Source organism: Canis lupus, chromosome 6 (assembly GCF_048164855.1).
Source record: "Canis lupus baileyi chromosome 6, mCanLup2.hap1, whole genome shotgun sequence".
NCBI classification, from domain to species: domain Eukaryota; kingdom Metazoa; phylum Chordata; class Mammalia; order Carnivora; family Canidae; genus Canis; species Canis lupus.
The window spans coordinates 36,745,836-36,764,664 of NC_132843.1; the positions used below are offsets into that span (position 1 = coordinate 36,745,836).

General features: G+C 41.8%; 1 protein-coding gene across 1 annotated transcript in view; it reads right to left on the reverse strand.

Moving 5' to 3' along the window:
• Positions 1-18,829, reverse strand: part of LOXHD1 (lipoxygenase homology PLAT domains 1) — a 167,089-nt gene that overhangs the window by 96,361 nt on the left and 51,899 nt on the right. The window contains exons 7-12 of the mRNA XM_072829473.1: positions 17,498-17,621; positions 15,264-15,514; positions 6,025-6,160; positions 5,298-5,458; positions 4,201-4,287; positions 3,628-3,763 (exon numbers count right to left, since the gene is read on the reverse strand). Of these exons, the coding sequence (XP_072685574.1) occupies positions 3,628-3,763; positions 4,201-4,287; positions 5,298-5,458; positions 6,025-6,160; positions 15,264-15,514; positions 17,498-17,621 (895 nt within the window). The remainder of the gene's footprint in view (positions 1-3,627; positions 3,764-4,200; positions 4,288-5,297; positions 5,459-6,024; positions 6,161-15,263; positions 15,515-17,497; positions 17,622-18,829) is intronic.

Sequence of the window (18,829 nt, forward strand, 5' to 3'; positions counted from 1 at the left end):
GCTCTTCCATCCAACACTGTTCACTAGAGACTTTTCTTTTTTCTTTTTTTTCATTAAAATGGTTCTTTAAGGGGCACCTGGGTGGCTCAGTTGGTTTAGAGTCTGCCTTCAGTTCAGGTCATGATCCTGGGGTCCTGGGATAGAGCTCCTGGACAGGTTCCCTGCTCAGCTAGGAGTCTGCTTCTCCCTCTCCCTCTGCTCCTCACCCCAATTGCTCATTCTCTCTCTCTCTCTCTCTGTCTCTGTCTCTCTCTCAAGCTCTCTGTCTCTCAAATAAATAAATAACACCTTTAAAAAAAAATAAAATGGTTCCTTAATAGTATCACAGAAGACAAAAACCAACAGCTGTGACAGCCTTACATCTTTACCCTGTTTAAAATGTTACATGCACATTTACAAGTATAACCTATAGACATGCTCTTCCTCCTCACCAATCTCTCCTTGTCTGTCAAATCCCTACTCAGAGAACACCTAGCTCAAATGGCACTTCCTCTGCAATTTCTCCCATGATCTTGGGCAGAAAGTTCATCTTCCCATTGTGTCTCCACAGCATTCTTTCACTAAGTCCTGCCAGAGCCACATTCAGAATATCTCCTGAATTTTCCCTCTCTCTAGCCCATTCTTGCCCATTTCCAGTACCTCTTCTTCTCTCCTTGATGACTTATTAAAGATTTGTCCCTAAACTCCATCCTCCACACATCCATGAGACAGGCCAGGGAAACTGTTGGGAAGAAGGAGCTAGAAGGACTTCCAGGATGGGGTGGGGTGTCACCCAGGTCATGAGAGGGTTGGGAGGCAGGAGCCCCAGCCAGAGGTAGGATGTGTTGCTCAGAAGAGCTTCATGTGATGATCCTGAGTGAGGTACTAAGGTGAGGGGTAAGTAGGTGGGAGGCAGTGATCAGCAAAGTAGATGAGAACTAGGATGCGGGTGAGGGGATTTTGCACATGAACTTTGAAAGAGGCAGGTCAAAGGCTCTGAAGTTTTGATGTGCAAAAAAATTACTTGGTATGCTTGATGAAGATGCAGATTCTCAGGTATAGCCCTCAAAAAGTCTAATCGGCATCTCTGGGGTGGAGTCGAATTGTGTCTCCCCCCATCCCATTCATTTGTTTAAGTCCTAACCCACAGTATCTCAGAATGTGATGATTTGGAGGTAGGGCTTTTAAAGAGGTGATTAAGCTAAAATGAGATCCTATGGGTGGACCCTAATCCATATGACAGAAGAAGGGATTAGGGCACAGACAAGGGCACACTAGAGGGAAGACTGTGTGAGGACGCAGCAAGAAGGCTGCCATCTATAAGCCAAAGAGAGAGGCCTCAGAAGAATCCAACCCTGCTGACACGTTCATCTTGCACTTCTCTAGAATTGTGAGAAAATGAATTTCTGTTGTTTAAGCCCCTGGTCTGTGGTATTTTGTTATGGGAGCCCGAGCAGACTGATAATACACTGCCCTAGAACAATGGTGGGAGTTGGGGGTCTGAAGGATGACCAAGAGACACATTATACCATCTTCATTGAAATAAAAAAGTAACCAGAGATGGGATTGATCCGGGGCTGAGGTGACATCGTGAGATGGTGTGAGCCCCAAGTCTGAGAGTGCAGAGGGAGGGAGTCAGGCAAACATCCTCCCCCTGGTCCCACAGTCTGGGAGGAGGAAAAACAGATTTGGAGGGACAGGGTAGCCAGGCTTCCGTCAAGGTAAAGAGGAGGTAGAGGTAAAGAACATCTTGGGCATTCTAAGTAAAAATGGTAGATTTCTTTCTGGGAAAACTTCACTAAAATGACAATGTACAGATGTTTCCAGGACTTAACCAAATGAAAAAAAAAAGTTTTCATTGATAAACCTAGGTGATAGGGACAACACAGATAACAGCAGCAAGATTTTGGGAACTTGACAGTCCCCGGAAAAGCAAATAATACCTTGGCACAGTGGTTCCTCACCAGCAGCATCACCTAGAAATCTGTGAGACAAATTCCTGGGTCTCACCCCCGACTTCCTGAATCAGGAACCCTGTGAGTGGGGCTGAGTGCTCTGCGTTTCAACAAGCCCTCTGGATGATACAGCACATGAAAGTTTGAGGATCCCTGATATACCAGACCAGAGAGAATGGCTCAGAGCTGTCAAGTGTGAAATTTGAGAGGCAACCAGCAAAAAAAGGCTCAGGAATGAAAGGTCCAGGTAATTTCAGAAACAGGAAGTGAGGAGCTAAAGTCCTGAGAATTGGTTAGAAAGAGCAAGGAGGTGGTTAGGTCCCAAGACAAGCCCCCCCCCCCCCTACTTGGTTCAAACCTGCAGGCTCAATTCTGGCACACAAAGGGGACAGATCCATAAGAGCAGGTGTATCTCTGCCTCGATGGACTATATTATTATATCATACCCCATTTTGGGGAAGAATCCTGTTACCTACTTGTTCCCAGGTAGAGGACTTCTTTGTTGCCACAGAAAATATTACCAAATTTGAAAAGACAGTGTAGAGCCCCTGACCCAGGAGCTGGAAGACCTTGCTCTAGGTCTGACTCTGTCTCAAACTATATAATCAGGACAAGAACTCCTCACTTGCCTGAACTGCATCAGGATATTTTAAAAGCTTCTGAACCCAAATATTCTATGGTCACATTTTTAATTAAAAATGAAGAACCACCATAAAGTTGATGATAGATACTGCCAATTGCAAGCATTGCCTAATCAGACTAATAGGTGGGGTGATTTCTTAGTAGATATTTGCTCTGTGGGGTTTCTATGTTTTTGAGCATTTACTTCTATTTAAATCATTTTAACAAACATATACAGAGCTTCTACTGGATGTACAAATGTCTGAGAAGTGACACTATCCAAATATTTAGAAGAGCTATCAGGACTATGGGTGATATTGTTTTCTATATATTCTTAACTCTTTGCAATTTTACAGTATTCCTACACTTAAAAAATTAACAGCTGCCACAGTGATAGCAAAGATGTTAATTATGTTAAGTGTCAATCCTGATCAATTACTAATGTCTGCTTGGAGTGCTGTATTGAGAGCTTTGAAACTCATTTCAGACTCAGCGGGAGAGAAGGCTGTGATCACTCTGTAACGTCTGCCAAGGGAAAAGGACAGGACATGTGCTGTGTCTTTGTCTATTCTGCTACTATAATGTGGAGGCAAAATGATCTCCCTTTACTTCTTTGAATGTGGAAAATGGACCCCAAATTAAAAGCTTAGTTCCTCTCCTATAAGCCTTAATTAGAAACAGAAGACTCATCTGGGGCAGCCAATCGTGGCTTCTAGATACAGCTTTCCTTTTGGGGGAGCGTCTCACACATAAATTGAAGAGAATGCTTCTTTAACGTCAGGAAGGCTGTGGAGAAACCTTGCTCAGTGGAGGTTCCTCTCATCCCTCAGCCACCTGAAGACCCATACATGTCACCTCCCTCCCCCACACCCACCACCACAGGCTCTGGCATCACAACTTAGAGATGCCTCCTGCAAGCCTGTCATAAGGCTGGGAACTACTGACTGCAACCTGGCATTTGGAGGGGGCCTGATGAGGTACAGTGGACAAGACTCGTGGGCCAGACCCCCACTGGCATGCTGACCAGGAGTTCTACTGCCTACCTCGGGATGGAGAGCTGGTCAATACTCACTGCCCATTATCCTCCGCACTGTTGGGCCCTCTGCAGTCATTTCTCTCACAATCTCATTGTCATCTTCATTGGCATCCAGCCAGCGATTACAGTTGAAGTTATACTTGTCCTTGGTCAGAGTGTTCATTAAGGTCATCTGGAATGAAGTTCTGGGTGAGCAAGGGGGTGTACCAGAGATATACCACACCCTGGGGTCCCCGTTCTGCTATCTCCTCAAAGGCAGGCCAAGGCCGCCGTCCCATAGAGATGACTCTTGTGGAAGATGGAATACCAGATTAACATCTATCCCTTCTGCTCCCTGGAGACCCATGCTTGCCTAGCAGCCAGGTGCCTGGGGAAGCATACAAGTCTCCTGAACACCTGAGCATTTTCTCAGTCTACTTTGGAGATTCTCTCCCCATCAGGAAGTCCCCGTGTCCTATGTCCAAATTCAGGTTTCACTGTGAGACCCATGGTTACCCACTCCCACTCCCAACAGACACAAAGGCAAACTGATGAGACAGGGTCATTAGAAAGGGACCACTCTGGTTCCTCTCCCAACTACTTCCCAAGCCCCAAGATGGCACACTTCACCTTTTCTAAATGCCATCCAGAACCAGGGCTCCTTCTGTCATGCCATGCTCGAATCTTGTAAAACCTGCCAAGATCTGGGAGCTCAATCTATGGGGAGAAATAACAAGGTTAGGGTAGACATAATCCAGTAAAATATGTTTATCCTCACAGCTGACCGCCTGCCAGGAGGGCACCCACTCTGGGCCACATCTTCAGCAGCAAGGATGGCTTTGCTTCAAGTCCCCCTCATATACTTTATCCTCTCATGCCTTTGCAACCAGAGGCACATGAGGGCGAGACAGCCATGTAGGGCCTAGGTTCGGTCTGGCCTGGTGAAACCGAACAAAAATAACTGACCCACAGTAGGATCCAGAATAAAGAAAATCTTCCAAGCAATAAACTCCCAGTAACAAAACCCATATGGCAGCCCTGCAAATTAGCACAGGCCCACAGCCCCAGGGCTCCGCTGGGCACTAAAACAGACAAAAAGATCAATACAGCAGTCGTGCCCTTTCCCTAGGGGCTCACAGTCTAGCCAGGAAGACAAATACATGAAGAGCAATGAACTCAGTCTATAACAGAAGCACCAGTGGGGTGCTCTGGGAAGACAGCTGAAAATTACAAATCATTCTCCCCTAAAGGTCAGAGCACACTTCTGTTGGCAAAACAAACCTTGCTCTAGTTATATATGGCACCAGAAATTTAAAGCTAAATTTCTTTTAAGATATTCTACTATTTACACTTTCCCTTCGATTTGCTCCTCACTCTCTCATTCACTCCAGATCAGGTGACTGGACATTAATGTGCCTGGAGCCTCTGTTTGACAATGATTCCCCAAGTTTCTAAGCTCTTCAAGAACATCCATACCTACTTCTTTCTCCCAAGTTTGGTTCTGAAGTGTTTGATTCAGGTGAAGGGCCACAACTCCAAAGTATACCCCATTCAATCAATAGATCACTCTGGCACCTCTTGCAGGGCCCTGAATTTCTTGTAGCACCCTTTTGTCCTCAAACTTGATTCAAAATCTGGCTTAGAAAACCATTCTCATGACAAATACCTTTAACATCCCTTCCTCCTTCCTCCTTCTTCCCTCCCACCCCATTGCACTTCTCTCCTACCCTAAATTTCTCAATTATGCCTGGTTTTAACCACTTGTTGTTGGGATTCAGGAGAATCTCGTCCGTTCGTCCCTTCTGCCCATAAATCTGGATGAAGATGGGAGAGTTGGTACCAGCTTTCTTCAAGTCGGTTGTCCAGACCCATAGGGACCAAGGAAATTCTGCAGAGACAGGTCAAGTTGCCCCATAAACTTTAAGAATAAAGAATTTTTCATGTTACCAGTGGGGAAGAGAAGCAAATACAGGTGTTCAGGACTGAAGTGCAGATCATATACAGGTATAGTGCTCACTCTCAGAAACTCACCAGAACAGGTGCCAATATTAGGGACCCAAGGATTCCTTGCTATTTGAAGAAGGGTACCTCAATGTTCCTTTTAATGGCAAAAGCCTATAAGTATGTTTTAGATAAGGAAAAGAGCTCCTTGTTTCCTATGTATACTCAGAGTGTACTGTGTTGAACCATCCGGTTTAACATCTAGCCCATCACAGAAGCTTATCAAATTTGGGGTCACAAGGGAACCAGCCTTGGTGCCAGGCATATAACTCTATGTGGCCTACACCTTGGAGAAATGAATTTCCCACCAGGTCCATCCCCTTCCTCTCTAGAGAAGAACTGAGAAGCAGAAGCAGACCCCTTCAAAGTGGAGTTCTTGCCCAGGGGTCTGACATCCCGGCCTCTGCTGGCCCTATCTGGGAGGCCACCAGCCTCTGGGCCCTCTCCACCTACTTTTCAGCCTCTTCTTCCTGAGAGACACCATCTCATAGAGCTGCCTCTCGATCAGCCCATCCACCTTCTTCTCATCCAGCCAGTTGCTGCAAGGAAAGGTCTGCTGGATGCCGGTGAAGGGGCATAGAATCACCACCTGTGCGGGGGGGAGTAGATCACAAGTCTCCTGCAGTAGGTCCCCTTGTTGGGACTTCCTTGCAATGTTTCACAGCATCTTCATGTTAAGGGTCATCTACATTAGGATTTTTAAGGAATGATACTTTTCTTCCTGTTTCCTCTTTCATTAAATCTTAGATCAAGAAATGCCTCCCACAAGGAGTCTTCCTGCATAGATATCATCCATCCTTCAATTTATCAGCCCAAATCTCAAATTCTTCCCCCTATATACAACACCCTCTTTGAACATCATATTTCTGTGCACCAGTCCAAACCAAATGAACTAGAACACTAAATTAATTCCTTATATTTATCTTGTAGTAAAAAGGTTGATCACATAAAAGGCAATGAATATCTGGAATTTAACATAAAAACAAAAAACTACCCTTTTCTGGGCTTGAACTTCATTCAGCCTTCTTTCTCACACTTGCTCTATTCTACTCACATTCTGAACTCATCAGTTTAGAACTTAGAAGTGTATCCAGCCTAAGGCACTCACATTAGATATGTCCAAAGGAATGTTCTTATGACACTACAAAATTTTCTGTCAGTCAAGAGCTGACTGTTCATACTACTAGACTCTCAGCTCTGCCTTCTTTTTATTTTCTAAAGATTTTATTTTTTTATTCATGAGAGATAGAGAGAGAGAGAGGAGGCAGAGACACAGGCAGAGGGAGAAGCAGGCTCCACACAAGGAGCCCGACGTGGGACTCGATCCCAGGAACCCAGGATCACACCCTCAGCCAAAGGCAGGCGCTAAACCACTGAGCCACCCAGGGATCCCCTGCCTTCTTTTTAACTTAAGAACTAATTTGACCCTATCCCTGATCAAGCATTTTGACTACCCACTGTCTTACCAGTGCTTGTTGTTGTCAGTTGTTCATGGTTACTACCATTGACTATAATTTCCTTGCATTGAATTATTACCCTTAGAAATACCCAATTATCTCTGAGAATTCAACTGAGACAATCTGGCCATCAAAGCTGTGTGAAACCTTAACTTATAAACACCAAGAAGAAGGGAGACAAAAAATCGGGGGAGGGAAGTTTGTACCTCCTACACCTCCCAGAGAAATTCTCCTCCTTCAAGATAAATGATGGCTCAGAGTCTCTGGTGGTAGTCTCTTCGAACACTTTAGTCCTCTGATGCAAATGTATTAGCAATTAATATAGTCACCCTAACATGCATTCAACATATGGGAAAGCTGAGGCCTAGAAAAGGGAATGAAGTGCCCAAATTTGCAGTTAGATGGTGGCAGTACCAGAAGCATAAATGCTCCTAACTTCTAATTATCAGTCTGGGACCTTTATACCCATCAGCAAGAATCTCAGCATTCCTATTATGGCTGAGGTCTACTAGGACCCATTATTGTGCTCCATCTTCTATTCTAAATATTTGACGCAACTCCATATTCAGAAATGGATCTACTCACACACAAAATTGGAGGGTACCCATGCAGGGTGATCTGGGGGCACAGAAAGTTCTAATTACCAATAATTACTTAACAGTCTGTCTTTCTTTCCTCTGAACAAATCCTGCGGTTGTTTCCTCCCTAGTTTACTCCTGAATTGTTCTCTAATGGCCACGTGTGTATTAGTCTTGTTTCATCAACAAGATGGCAAAGTCCTAAAAGGCTGAGGTTGTGTGTTCTCACTCTTTATGGCTCCTCCAAACATAGTTCTAAGTATAATTCCAAATATAGCTAAAAATACTTGTTAAAAGTTCTACTTCAGGACTGGATAGTACAACAAACTAGGTAGTCTGAAAAGCTTCCCACCACTGCAAAAGACCCATAGGCCAGATAAATAACACAAAATATCCTTTTATATACATGGTTGAGCTGACAAGAAGTTACAGAAAAGGCACAAGGGTCAGCAAAATTCAGAGTAAGCAGAAGCCAAGAGATCGGGTATACGTGAATGCTGCAGTTGGTGCTGCACCAAATGCAAAAGGCAATACCACACACTCAGGAAATCAATAGCCACTTGAGAAGCAGGAGACTAGGCCTTACATTTTGCAAACTGGAGGATCTGAACTACAAACCCTGTTAAGCAGAAACACTTGAAGGAGCTGCACCCTCAGAAAAAAGGTAGGCAAGGAAATATCTGCAAAGTGAAGCCTTTCGTCTCTGCCTTTGCTCCAGACAGATAATAATAATCTCCCCTGAGAATCAGTTACTATAAGCCTGATCACAGGCAGGATAAGGAGTAATACACATAAACCTAGATGTATTGAAGAGAAGCATCAGCATGTGAAAAACAAAGAGAAGATAAGAGCACCAGGAGACAAAAGATAGCTGATAGCAATTAGACTAACAGAAACCAGAAAATACTTGGGCAATGGGGTGCAAATTAACTCAATCTAGAATTCTGTACTCTAAAATTATCTTTCAAGAATGAGAATGAAATAAAATTTTTTTCAAATGAACAAAAATAAAGCCTATCACCAACAGATTCTAACCAAAGGAACTTCTGAAGCATATACTTCAGAAAGAAGAAAATGAACAGCAGAAATAAAGTCTGATGCAAGAAGAGATGGCAAGCAAACAAACTGGCAAATATGTAGGTAAATCTACAAAACAATATTTAATGTGTGGATTTAAAAATAATTCCAAATATAGCTAAAATACTAGGCAAATATAGCATGTGACCTAGATGCAGGGTAATTAGAGATTTTAAAGATCCTTGTATTATCCAAGAAGTAGAGATGGTGATTGAATTTTGGATTTGCTACATTAAGTATGTATGGTAAAGTTGCAATAGTAATCACACACACACACACACACACACACACACAAACCACCAAAAGAAACCTCCAGAAATAGTGCATAATTTCTAATTCACTACCAAGGGGGAAAAAACAGCCAATCCAAAAGAAACAAAAGCCCTAAAAGCAGAAAAACAAATATGCCAGTAATTACAATAAATATAAGTGGGCTAAATTTGCTAGTTGAAAGATAGATGGCATCAGATTGGATTATAGTAAAGATTCAGTTCACCAAGAGACTATACTAACTCTGGACTTAATAACATAGCCTTACACTATGTACAGCAAAAAATTGTTACCTCTACAATAAAAAATTGAAATATCTACCACTGACATGGGAAATTGCAACACATCTTTCTTAGTAATTAATAGATCAAACAAAATGCTAGTAAGGAAATAGACAATTCAAATAACAAAAGTATTAAACTGAATTTAACATATAAAATCAAAATCTTAGATTCAGCTCTTGGAATGAATACACAAATTGAACATACATTGTAAAATTTACTTTAAATCTTTTTTTTTAAGCTTTTATTTATTTATTCATGAGAAACACAGAGAGAGGCAGAGACATAGGCAGAAGGAGAAGCAGGGAGCCTGATTCAGGACTTGATCCCAGGACGCTGGGATCACATCCTGAGTTGAAGGTAGACACTCAACTACTGAGCCACTCAGGCATCCCACTTTAAATCTTTTTAAATGGCATCATACAGACTATGTTTTCTGGTTAAAATGATGTTAAATTAAAAATAAATAACAAAATATAACAAAAGAATATGTATTTGGAACCTAAAAATCACACCTCAAAATAACTAATAGGTCACAGGAGAATTATAAGTGAAATAATAAGAACCAAAAAACATAATTCATAAAAGGAAAACATGAACAAATTACCTTTCATCGGCATTAAAAGTTTTTGCTCTTCAAAAAGTATTGTTATGAAAATGAAAGTGCAAGTCACAGAGTGGGAGATTATATGTATACACCACAGGTAGATACAGCATATCTGACAAACAACTTATATTAAGAATACATGGATAATGCTTATAAATTGATAATAGATAAAAAATTTAGATAGGAAAAAGATATCTCACAAAAGACATACAAATGATCAATAAGCACATAAAAATAATGTTCAACCTAATTGGTAATCAGAGGCATGTAAATTAAAATCATAATTAAATGTCATCATGCATTTATAATATCTAATTCCCATTATAGTGTCTAAAAAATTAAAAGATTGACAATATCAAGTGATAGTGAGGTTGTGGAGCAACTGGAATTCTGATACATTGGTAGAGGGCATACAAAACAGTATATAGACACTTAGAAAACCATTTCAGAGATTTTTAAAAAGTTACATGTATATTTATCATAGGATCCAGAGATTCCATTTTAAAAAAAAAGATTTTTTATTTATTTATTCATGAGAGAGGCAGAGACAGAGGGAGAAGCAGGCTCCCTGTGGGGAGCCCAGTGCAGGACCTGATCACAGACCCTGGGATCACACCCTGAGCGGAAGGCAGATGGTCAACCACTGAACCACCCAGGCATCCCCAGCTATTCCACTTTTAGGTATTTACCCAACAAAATTAAAATATGCTCATCCAAAGACTTGTACATGATTATTCATAGCAGCTCTATTCATAATAGTAAAGAAAAACTCAGACAAACAAAAAAACAAAAACTGGAAATGGCCCAAATGTACATGAACAGTTGACTGAATCAATAAATTGTTATATATTCTAACAATGAAATACCACTTAGCAATAAAAAGAATAAGTCACTAATATGTAAAACAACACAGATGAATATTAAAAATACTGTACTGAGTGAAAGAAGTCACACACATACATACACATACACAAGTACATACTGCATGATTCCAGGTATATTAAGTGCTAGAAGGACAAATCTAATCTTTCGTGACTGAAATCAGATTAATGCTTGGAGTTATAGAGATTGAGAGGGAGCATAAGAAACAGGCTACAGAGACTGAATCTTTCTACATATTGATTCCGGTAATAGTTACACAGTATTTGCATTTGTTAAAATTCACAGAACTACATGGTTTAAAACAGTGTGTTTTGTTTTATATCAAGTATACCCAAACACAGTTGAGCAATAAAATTAAACTGAATGATAAAAATATTCCATATTGTAACATGTGGGGTACTACTCCGAGAGTAAGTTATAGTCAAATGATTATATGAGAAAAGAAGGAGGCTAAAAATTAATAAGCTAAGAATCCAACTTAAGAATTTAGAAAAACAGCAACAACAGAAACTCAGAGAAATTAAAAGAGATAAGAACAGAAACTAACAAAATGGAATAGAGATAAAATGGAATATAAACAAAGCCAAATATTGATTATTAGAAAGAGTAAATAAAATTTTGTGGGAATATTTTTAAAAAGCAAGAAGGCATAAACAAATGATATTAGAAATAAAAAGGGGGTCATAATTATAGATGCAGCAGAGGTTAAAAAGATAAAGTAATACTGTATATGACTGAAGTCATAAGTGCCAATACATTGAATCTATGAATACACAAATTCCAAGAAAAACATAGCTCATAAAATAGATTCAAAGGCCCCTGGATGGCACAGTTCGTTAAGCAGCCGACTCTTGGTTCCAGATCATGTCATGGTCTCAGAGTTGTGACATCAAGTTCTGTGACAGCTCTGCGCTCAGTGCAGAGTCTGCTTAAGATTCTCTCTCCCTCTCCCTTTGCCCCTTCCCTGTTCATGTATGCTCATTCTCTTGGTCTCTTGCTCTCTCTAAAGTAAATAAATAAATCTTTTAAAAAAAACAGATTCAAGAAGAAATAGAAAGCCTGAAATTCTATGACCAGCAAAACAAAAACAATTTGTTTAAATCAGTATTTTCACACACACACACACACACACACACACACACACACAATCCCAAATAATTTTGCAAGAGACTGGAACCAAACTTTTGGGAAACAGATCACTACAATTTTATACACCTTCTTTTAGGAAAGAGAATAATTATCATTTCATACCAGGATCAAACTTGCCAAGGATGAGATGAAAAAGGAAGATTAAGGGCTATGCTTCTCATGAACATACAAAAAAAATTTATTTTATTATTTTATTTATTTTATTTCTTAAAATATTTTATTTATTTATTCATGAGAGACACAGAGAGAAGGCAGAGATATAGACAGAAGGAGAAGCAGACTCCTTAAAGGGAGCCTGATGTGGGACTTAATCCCAGACCCCAGGATCACACCCTGAGTTGAAGGCAGATGCTCAACTACTGAGCCACCCAGGTGTCCCAACAAAAATTTTATTTTAGATCTTGGCAAACCAATTCCAGAAACTTGTAAAATTAAAATCCATTATGATCAGGTTTGTCTTAAAGAAATTCAGTTGGTTTGCCATTAGAAAATGCAGTCATATAATTCACCAAATTAATAAGAGAAAAGCTTTATGATGATTACACTAAGTGCCGATAAAGCATTAGATACAATTCAACAATTCATGACAAAAAGTTTGAACAATACAGAAAGAGAAGAGAATTTCCTTCATCTAATCTAAGACTCTCGACCAAAACCCCTCAACAATCATAGTTAAATAAGTAGAACATTAGAAGTATTTCCTTTAAAATCAAACCCAAAATAAAGATGCTTAGTATTAACCCTTCTGTTCAGCATTGTACTTCTAATGTGGTCAAATAAAAAGATTAAATATAAGCTTTGGAAAGAAAGAAACCAAACTGTCATCATTCACAGACAATATGACTTCCTATAAAAAAACTTTCCCAAAAATCTATAGACAAATTACTATAACTAATTAGAGTTTGGTAAGATGGCTATTTGTAAACTCAATGTACAGAATTGCTTCTATTTCTACATCAGCAAATAGTTTAAAATGTAATTTAAAAAATTTACATTTAAAATTTACATTTAAAATTACATTTTAAACAGAAATCAAATATAATAGCCACAAAAATTGTAAGGGCTCTATGAATATATCTAACAAAGACATGCAAGACCTTTATCAAGAAAAAATATGAAACTATATTGAAAAATGTTAAAGGAGACCTAAATTTTAAGAGGTATACAATGTTCATAGATATAAAAACTAGCCAGATATCAATTCTGTTCAACACAGTTCTTCATAGAACTTGGCAGGAAAATTCTAAAACTACCATGGAAGGGTTAAAGGTCATGAATATTAACACATTCCTGAGAAAAAAGAATAAGATGGGCAAATTTTCCCTAGCAGATAGCAAGACTTAGAATAAGATATGAAATGATGATAGTGAGTATTGTATTCATGTAGAAATAAATTCAATCAATAAATAGAACAGACAAGAAAGCTCAGAGGCAAAACCATATATCTGAGGAATTTGACAAGACCAAGTTGCCAAGAACAGTTGAGAAGAGTTACTACTTAGTAAATCAATGATTCTGAAGCTTCCTTAATGATAAGAATTATCTCAATATCCAGATTAACTGGAAATTCTGAGTCAGTAGGTTTGAGTTGGAGTGCAGGAATCTGTTTTTAAGAGGATTCCAGGTTTTAAAAAGCCCTTCTATAAATTCACTGAGACATATGAGTATCTATACAGAAAAAAAAAAAAACACGAAATTTTGGACCCCTATCTCCCACAAAAATCAAATCCTGGTAGATTAAAGGTGTAAATATGTAAATAGGAATACCAAACTTTAGAATTTTTTTAAAAAGATTTTATTTACCTATTTGAGAGCGAGAGAGGAAGAGAGAGAGAGAGAGAGAGAGAGAGCATGACCAGGGGGAGGGGCAAAGGGAAAGGGAGAGAGAGAATATCAAGCAGACTCTGTGCTGAGCATGCCCCAATGTGGGGCTTGATCCCATGATCCTGAGGTCAAGACCTGAGCCAAAACCAAGAGTTGGATGTTCAAAAGACTGAACCATCCAGGTACCTCAAACTTTACAATTTTTGGAAGAGAGTACAGAAGAATATCTTAAGAGCTTTAGAATAGGTAAGATTTCTTTTGACAGTACAAAAAACATTAACCATAAAGACAAAAGTTAATAGGTTAGATTGTCTCTAACTTAAATCTTCTCTTCCCCAGAGAACACCATGAACAAACTATGAAAAGATACTTGAACATACACCATCAACCAAGGATTAGTATCCAGATTTAATAAAGAACTAAAAGTAAATTCAAAGATAGATCAGTCAATAGAAAAATCAGAAAAAAAAAAACAACCATGAACAGGCATTTTATATACAAAGAAACATGAATAGCCAATAAAATTATGAAAAGATATTCAAGTTTAATAGTAATCATGAAAATAAAAATTAGAACCACAGTGAGTTCATTTTATAACCTCTGAAATGGTGAAAATGAAAAATTCAGGCAACATCAAGTGTTGATGAGGAGGTATAGAGTAAAATGTCTCTTACACACATCTGACGGGAGAGGAATAGAATGAACTGCTTTGGAAAGCAATCTGGCCTCCTTTGAAAATGCAATTATCAGGCAAAGCTGAAGATTCACTTACCCTGTGACCTAGATTTTCCCTTCCAAGAAGCTCTTGTACATTTGTGCAAAGATAAACACACGAGAATGTCATGGTAGCATTTTTTATAACAGCAAGAATCAGGAAACACAACCACATAATTTCCGTCAGTTAGAGAACAGACAAATGGTGATGGATTCATGCAACGGAATGGATGGGACATCGGATGAACTATAGCACCTGTTACCAATTCGGATGAATCTCTGATGCATACTGTTGACTGAAAACTGCTGGCTACAAACAACATATACGTAAACACAACTCACATGCCCTTTGGGGAAAATAAAATTTTATGATTTCAGAAGGACACGGTGGCAGTTCAAGAGTATTGGAAATGTTCTATATCTTAAGTTGGAAGGTCAACAAGACTGACATTTGTTTTCATATTGTCTCTATCTTACTTTTACTGTGTATACATCTTCAAGCATACGTATCCCACCATGCAAGCTCATTTTCAAAAATACTTGTTGACTGAGAGATTCATAAGCTGAAGTGAAACAGGACACCAAGAAGCTGGACAGCTTATAACTACCAGCTAGCACCTGCATTTGGCCCTTGGATGCATGCGCAGAACAGCCCTCATTCCTGACCATAAGCAAAACAAGGTGGATGGGCGTGCTACCAAGCCAACTGCCCCCATGAAAGGGACTGCCCATGTGGTCTGTCACTGGTCCAGAGGAAGCGGGAAGCAGGAAGCAGGGCAGCATTTCTATTTGTAAGTTAAAAAAGCAAGGGGTTGAATCAAGAAAGGCCTCCCTCACTGGGAGCATCCCTTACCTTTTCACAGTACCAGCCTCTGTTGACGCCCACATTGCCATGCCCGATGGAGACCCGACTCAGGGGGCTGAGGAGGACAGCCAGCTCGATGTGGAAGATGTCCATGCGGCCACGGTCAAACACACCGCCTTCCAGGAAGATTTTGCCGCTGTTCTTATTCCCTCTGGCCCCATACATGACCAAGTAGATTTTGGATTTGGTCCCAGCCCCCCGGACATCCCCCGTGAAGATGGTGACAACGTACGAGATAGCTGGTGTAGAAGCCACAGGGGAAGGGAAGGTTAGCGCCAGCTGGTTACAAAATCCCACCACACTCTCCCCTCCCTGACCACCGCCTCCCTAAGCCCTCCCTCCTCCATACACTCTCATTCCCAGATGACATCCAGTGCCCCTCATTTATCTTTTTCAGAGTCTGTGTGTCAATGTATTTGAGTTTTGGAATAAACTACAGGTATTACTATAAGAAGCTTCCAGCCTGCCTTACAAAGACTAAAAAAGAGAACGAGAATTTGAGTTGGCTAAGAATAGTACTTGTTATTAACATTAATTACCACGTGCGTAATATTAATAGCTGCCGGATGAATTCTGTTATGTCTGATTTAATTATAACAGTCAACTCTATTAACAGAGATTTATATTCAGGGCTATCTAATTCATTTCGCTTGCTCTTTTGCTCATAACTTAAAAAAAGGAAACTTTTAATAGAGGGCACTAATGTCCTCCCCTTCACTGCCTCACATGGCGGGATGAAGGGGGTGTGAAGGAAGGAGGGAACATTGTTGGTGGGCCATTTGGGGTTTTCATCAGTCAGGAGGCAAGATGAGGACACGAAGTTCTGGGCAAGAGCCAGCAAAGGGCAATTAAGCCTTGAGATGGGACTGAGAAAGAGAAAACACCAAAAACAAATATCTGGACAGGAAACTCTGCTAAGGTCTGGCCACCTTTCATTTTGTCCCGGAGTCTAAGCCAATGGCACTTTGGTCCTTGTTCATTCTTCCGTGGGGGCACACACCCCGCTCCCCTCTCCTCAACCTCCCCTCAGCCCCAGAGCCTAGGAAACCTAGAACATATATATGCCCATGGCCCAGACTACCAGCAATCCCCTGCCTCTGATGGCCATGCCTCCTGCTCCTCCACCACTGGACGCAAGAGAAATGTGGGAAAGGGGTCATAGCAGACCCATCTGGTATCTGTTTTTAAGTAAATAATTTATAAACCTCAGTTACAAAGGACATGTGAGGCTGAAAGATGTTGGAGCAGGGAAACATTGGATCTCCTGAGAGCTGTCGAGGTCTGTGTAAATGTCCAGGGAGGGCGGGTTCAGAGGGAGGGATGGCTGCACAGGGAAGAGAACTAGCATCACAAGCAGAGCAGAAATATGTTCTAAAGAGAGAGAAAGAGTAAGACCAGTGGGGGGGGGGGGGGTTTGGGGGGGGGGAAGCCGAGCTGAAGACAAGTGGACAAGGGGGAAGGAGGTTAACAGTCTGGGCCATAGATTCAAGAAAGAGGGTAAGGTGTATGGATGGAGGGAGGGTGGATATGTCAGCAGGAGCCAGACCGTGGAGCACTGTGCAGACTGTGCCCCAGAACCTGGGCTTATTCCCTATGTAGGGGTGAGCAAGGGGAGGCTGCACAGCAGAGCATGTTCTCAGAGGTACACATTCATGACACTGGTTTTCTCAAACATCCATGAACCCCCTGGCTAGAAGTTGCAGATTTTCTGTGGAATTCACAACAGGCAGATGTTCAGGTGGCAGACCAAATCCTGGATCTGTCACCAGCTCTGTGACCTTGGACAGGCCTCTTCCTGTCTCTGTGACTCAGTTTGCTCATCTGTGAAATGGGGGCAGTAACAGTTCCTACACTACAGGGCCACCATATTAAAGGAGCCAGAACAGGTCAGGTGCCTCGCAGGGATCCCAGAGTCTGGCAAGTGCTCAATAGTAGGAGGAGTTAAGAGCAAATCCATATGCTCGTAAACATCCACAGTAGGCCTTCACATTCTGGCTTTATGCCCTGGGAAGTCAGCATGTCCTCAGGGCCATCTCCCCACCTCCTCTGGCATCAGCAGAGCCACAGGCTCCAGCCCAAAGGAGCAGGACACTTTCAGGAGCAGGAGGAGTGGCTATAGCTCCCACTTGGTCACAGACCTCCAGGCCCACAGATGAGAACACTGAGCCTCCAGCAGAAAGTGCAACATCAGCCAAACGGGCCTCCCCTTTCATAGGTCCTACCTGTGGTCTCAGCTCCACCCACTAAGATATCCCTTTGGATTTTGCCATCATCTTCGTCCAAGGCCAGCCAACGGTTAAGTGGGAAATCATATTTCCTTTTATTCCCAATATCTTCAATGATAATCTGGGAGAGAGAAGGGAGAGAGGGAAAGACCAGGGTCAGTGAGGACACACCTGGGGATCAAGTCCCTCCACCTCTTGAGTGCCCTCGAAGAATCCAAGCTCCCCTTCTTGGTGGCCCAAGAAAATCTTATCACAAGGACATGCCCACTGCAGAGCACGGAGAGGCGCATGGGATGACTGACAATTACCTCCTACGTGAATGACTGACTGGGCCCTCTTCTGCTGCAGATCATTTTAAAAATGGGATGCAGGGAATTCAGCAGGTTGCGGCCCAGGAGACCCACCTGTGAGGCTGGATTTTCGGACTGCAACCAGAGCATCACCTTCCCTACCTGCTGAAGGTTGGGATCCCAACCTTCTTGGTGAGAAACAGAGTCCACACAAGGAGAACTACGAGCCCCACACCAGGCACACAGAATCCCAGGATCTGGTGATCAGGTCAGAAGACACCAGACAGGAACAGGGAAGCCAGTGGAGTCAGCCATCTGGAATGCTTCCTTCAGGGCACTCACAAGTAAGCAAGACCGGCCAGGCTGAGGTGAGGGTGTCTTTCAGAGTTTGCAAAAGGGCCGAGGGAGGCCCTCCCCAGTGTCCCAGGAAGCCAACTGAAAACCCACTCTAAGATAATGCCTAGAACACGTCCTCAGTCCTAGCACCATGCAGGCAGAAGCATCTGGTGACACACAGAGTGAGCTGAAACACAGAAGTGTCTGCCCAGATGTTCCTAAGACTGCCCAAGAGGTTGCAGGGGGGACTCTGATTTCAATGAAAGACCCATTTCCTAATATTGAAGTGTCTGCAGCATGTAAACAGGGCACACATGGGCTACCTGAAGGTGTCTCACCTTGTTCTAATCCTGTGTTTGTAAAGGAGCTTTCAGAGCTGAGAATTGTCTTCCTGAGGACACCACCCCCCAGGGGGAGCCAGCGGCCTGAGCCAATGCCTAGAAGCCACTGTCCTACCAGGCTTCTCTCCTCAGATAAATCAACACTCGGGCATTGGTTTATGAACCAGTCCCTTGTGAGTCTGGGTGGTGTGAGTCTCCCCTTCAGAGCCTGCTGACTTGATTGTCTGTACTTTTCAAGCAGAGCGCCTGGAGACGGCTATAGCACAGCCCAGAGGGGGTCCTGCTGCCGAAGTCTAGGGTCTCCCAACCCTCCTCCCTGCACATTTCCTTTGCAGCATTTGTCTCTGTGTTGGGGGAAGGTT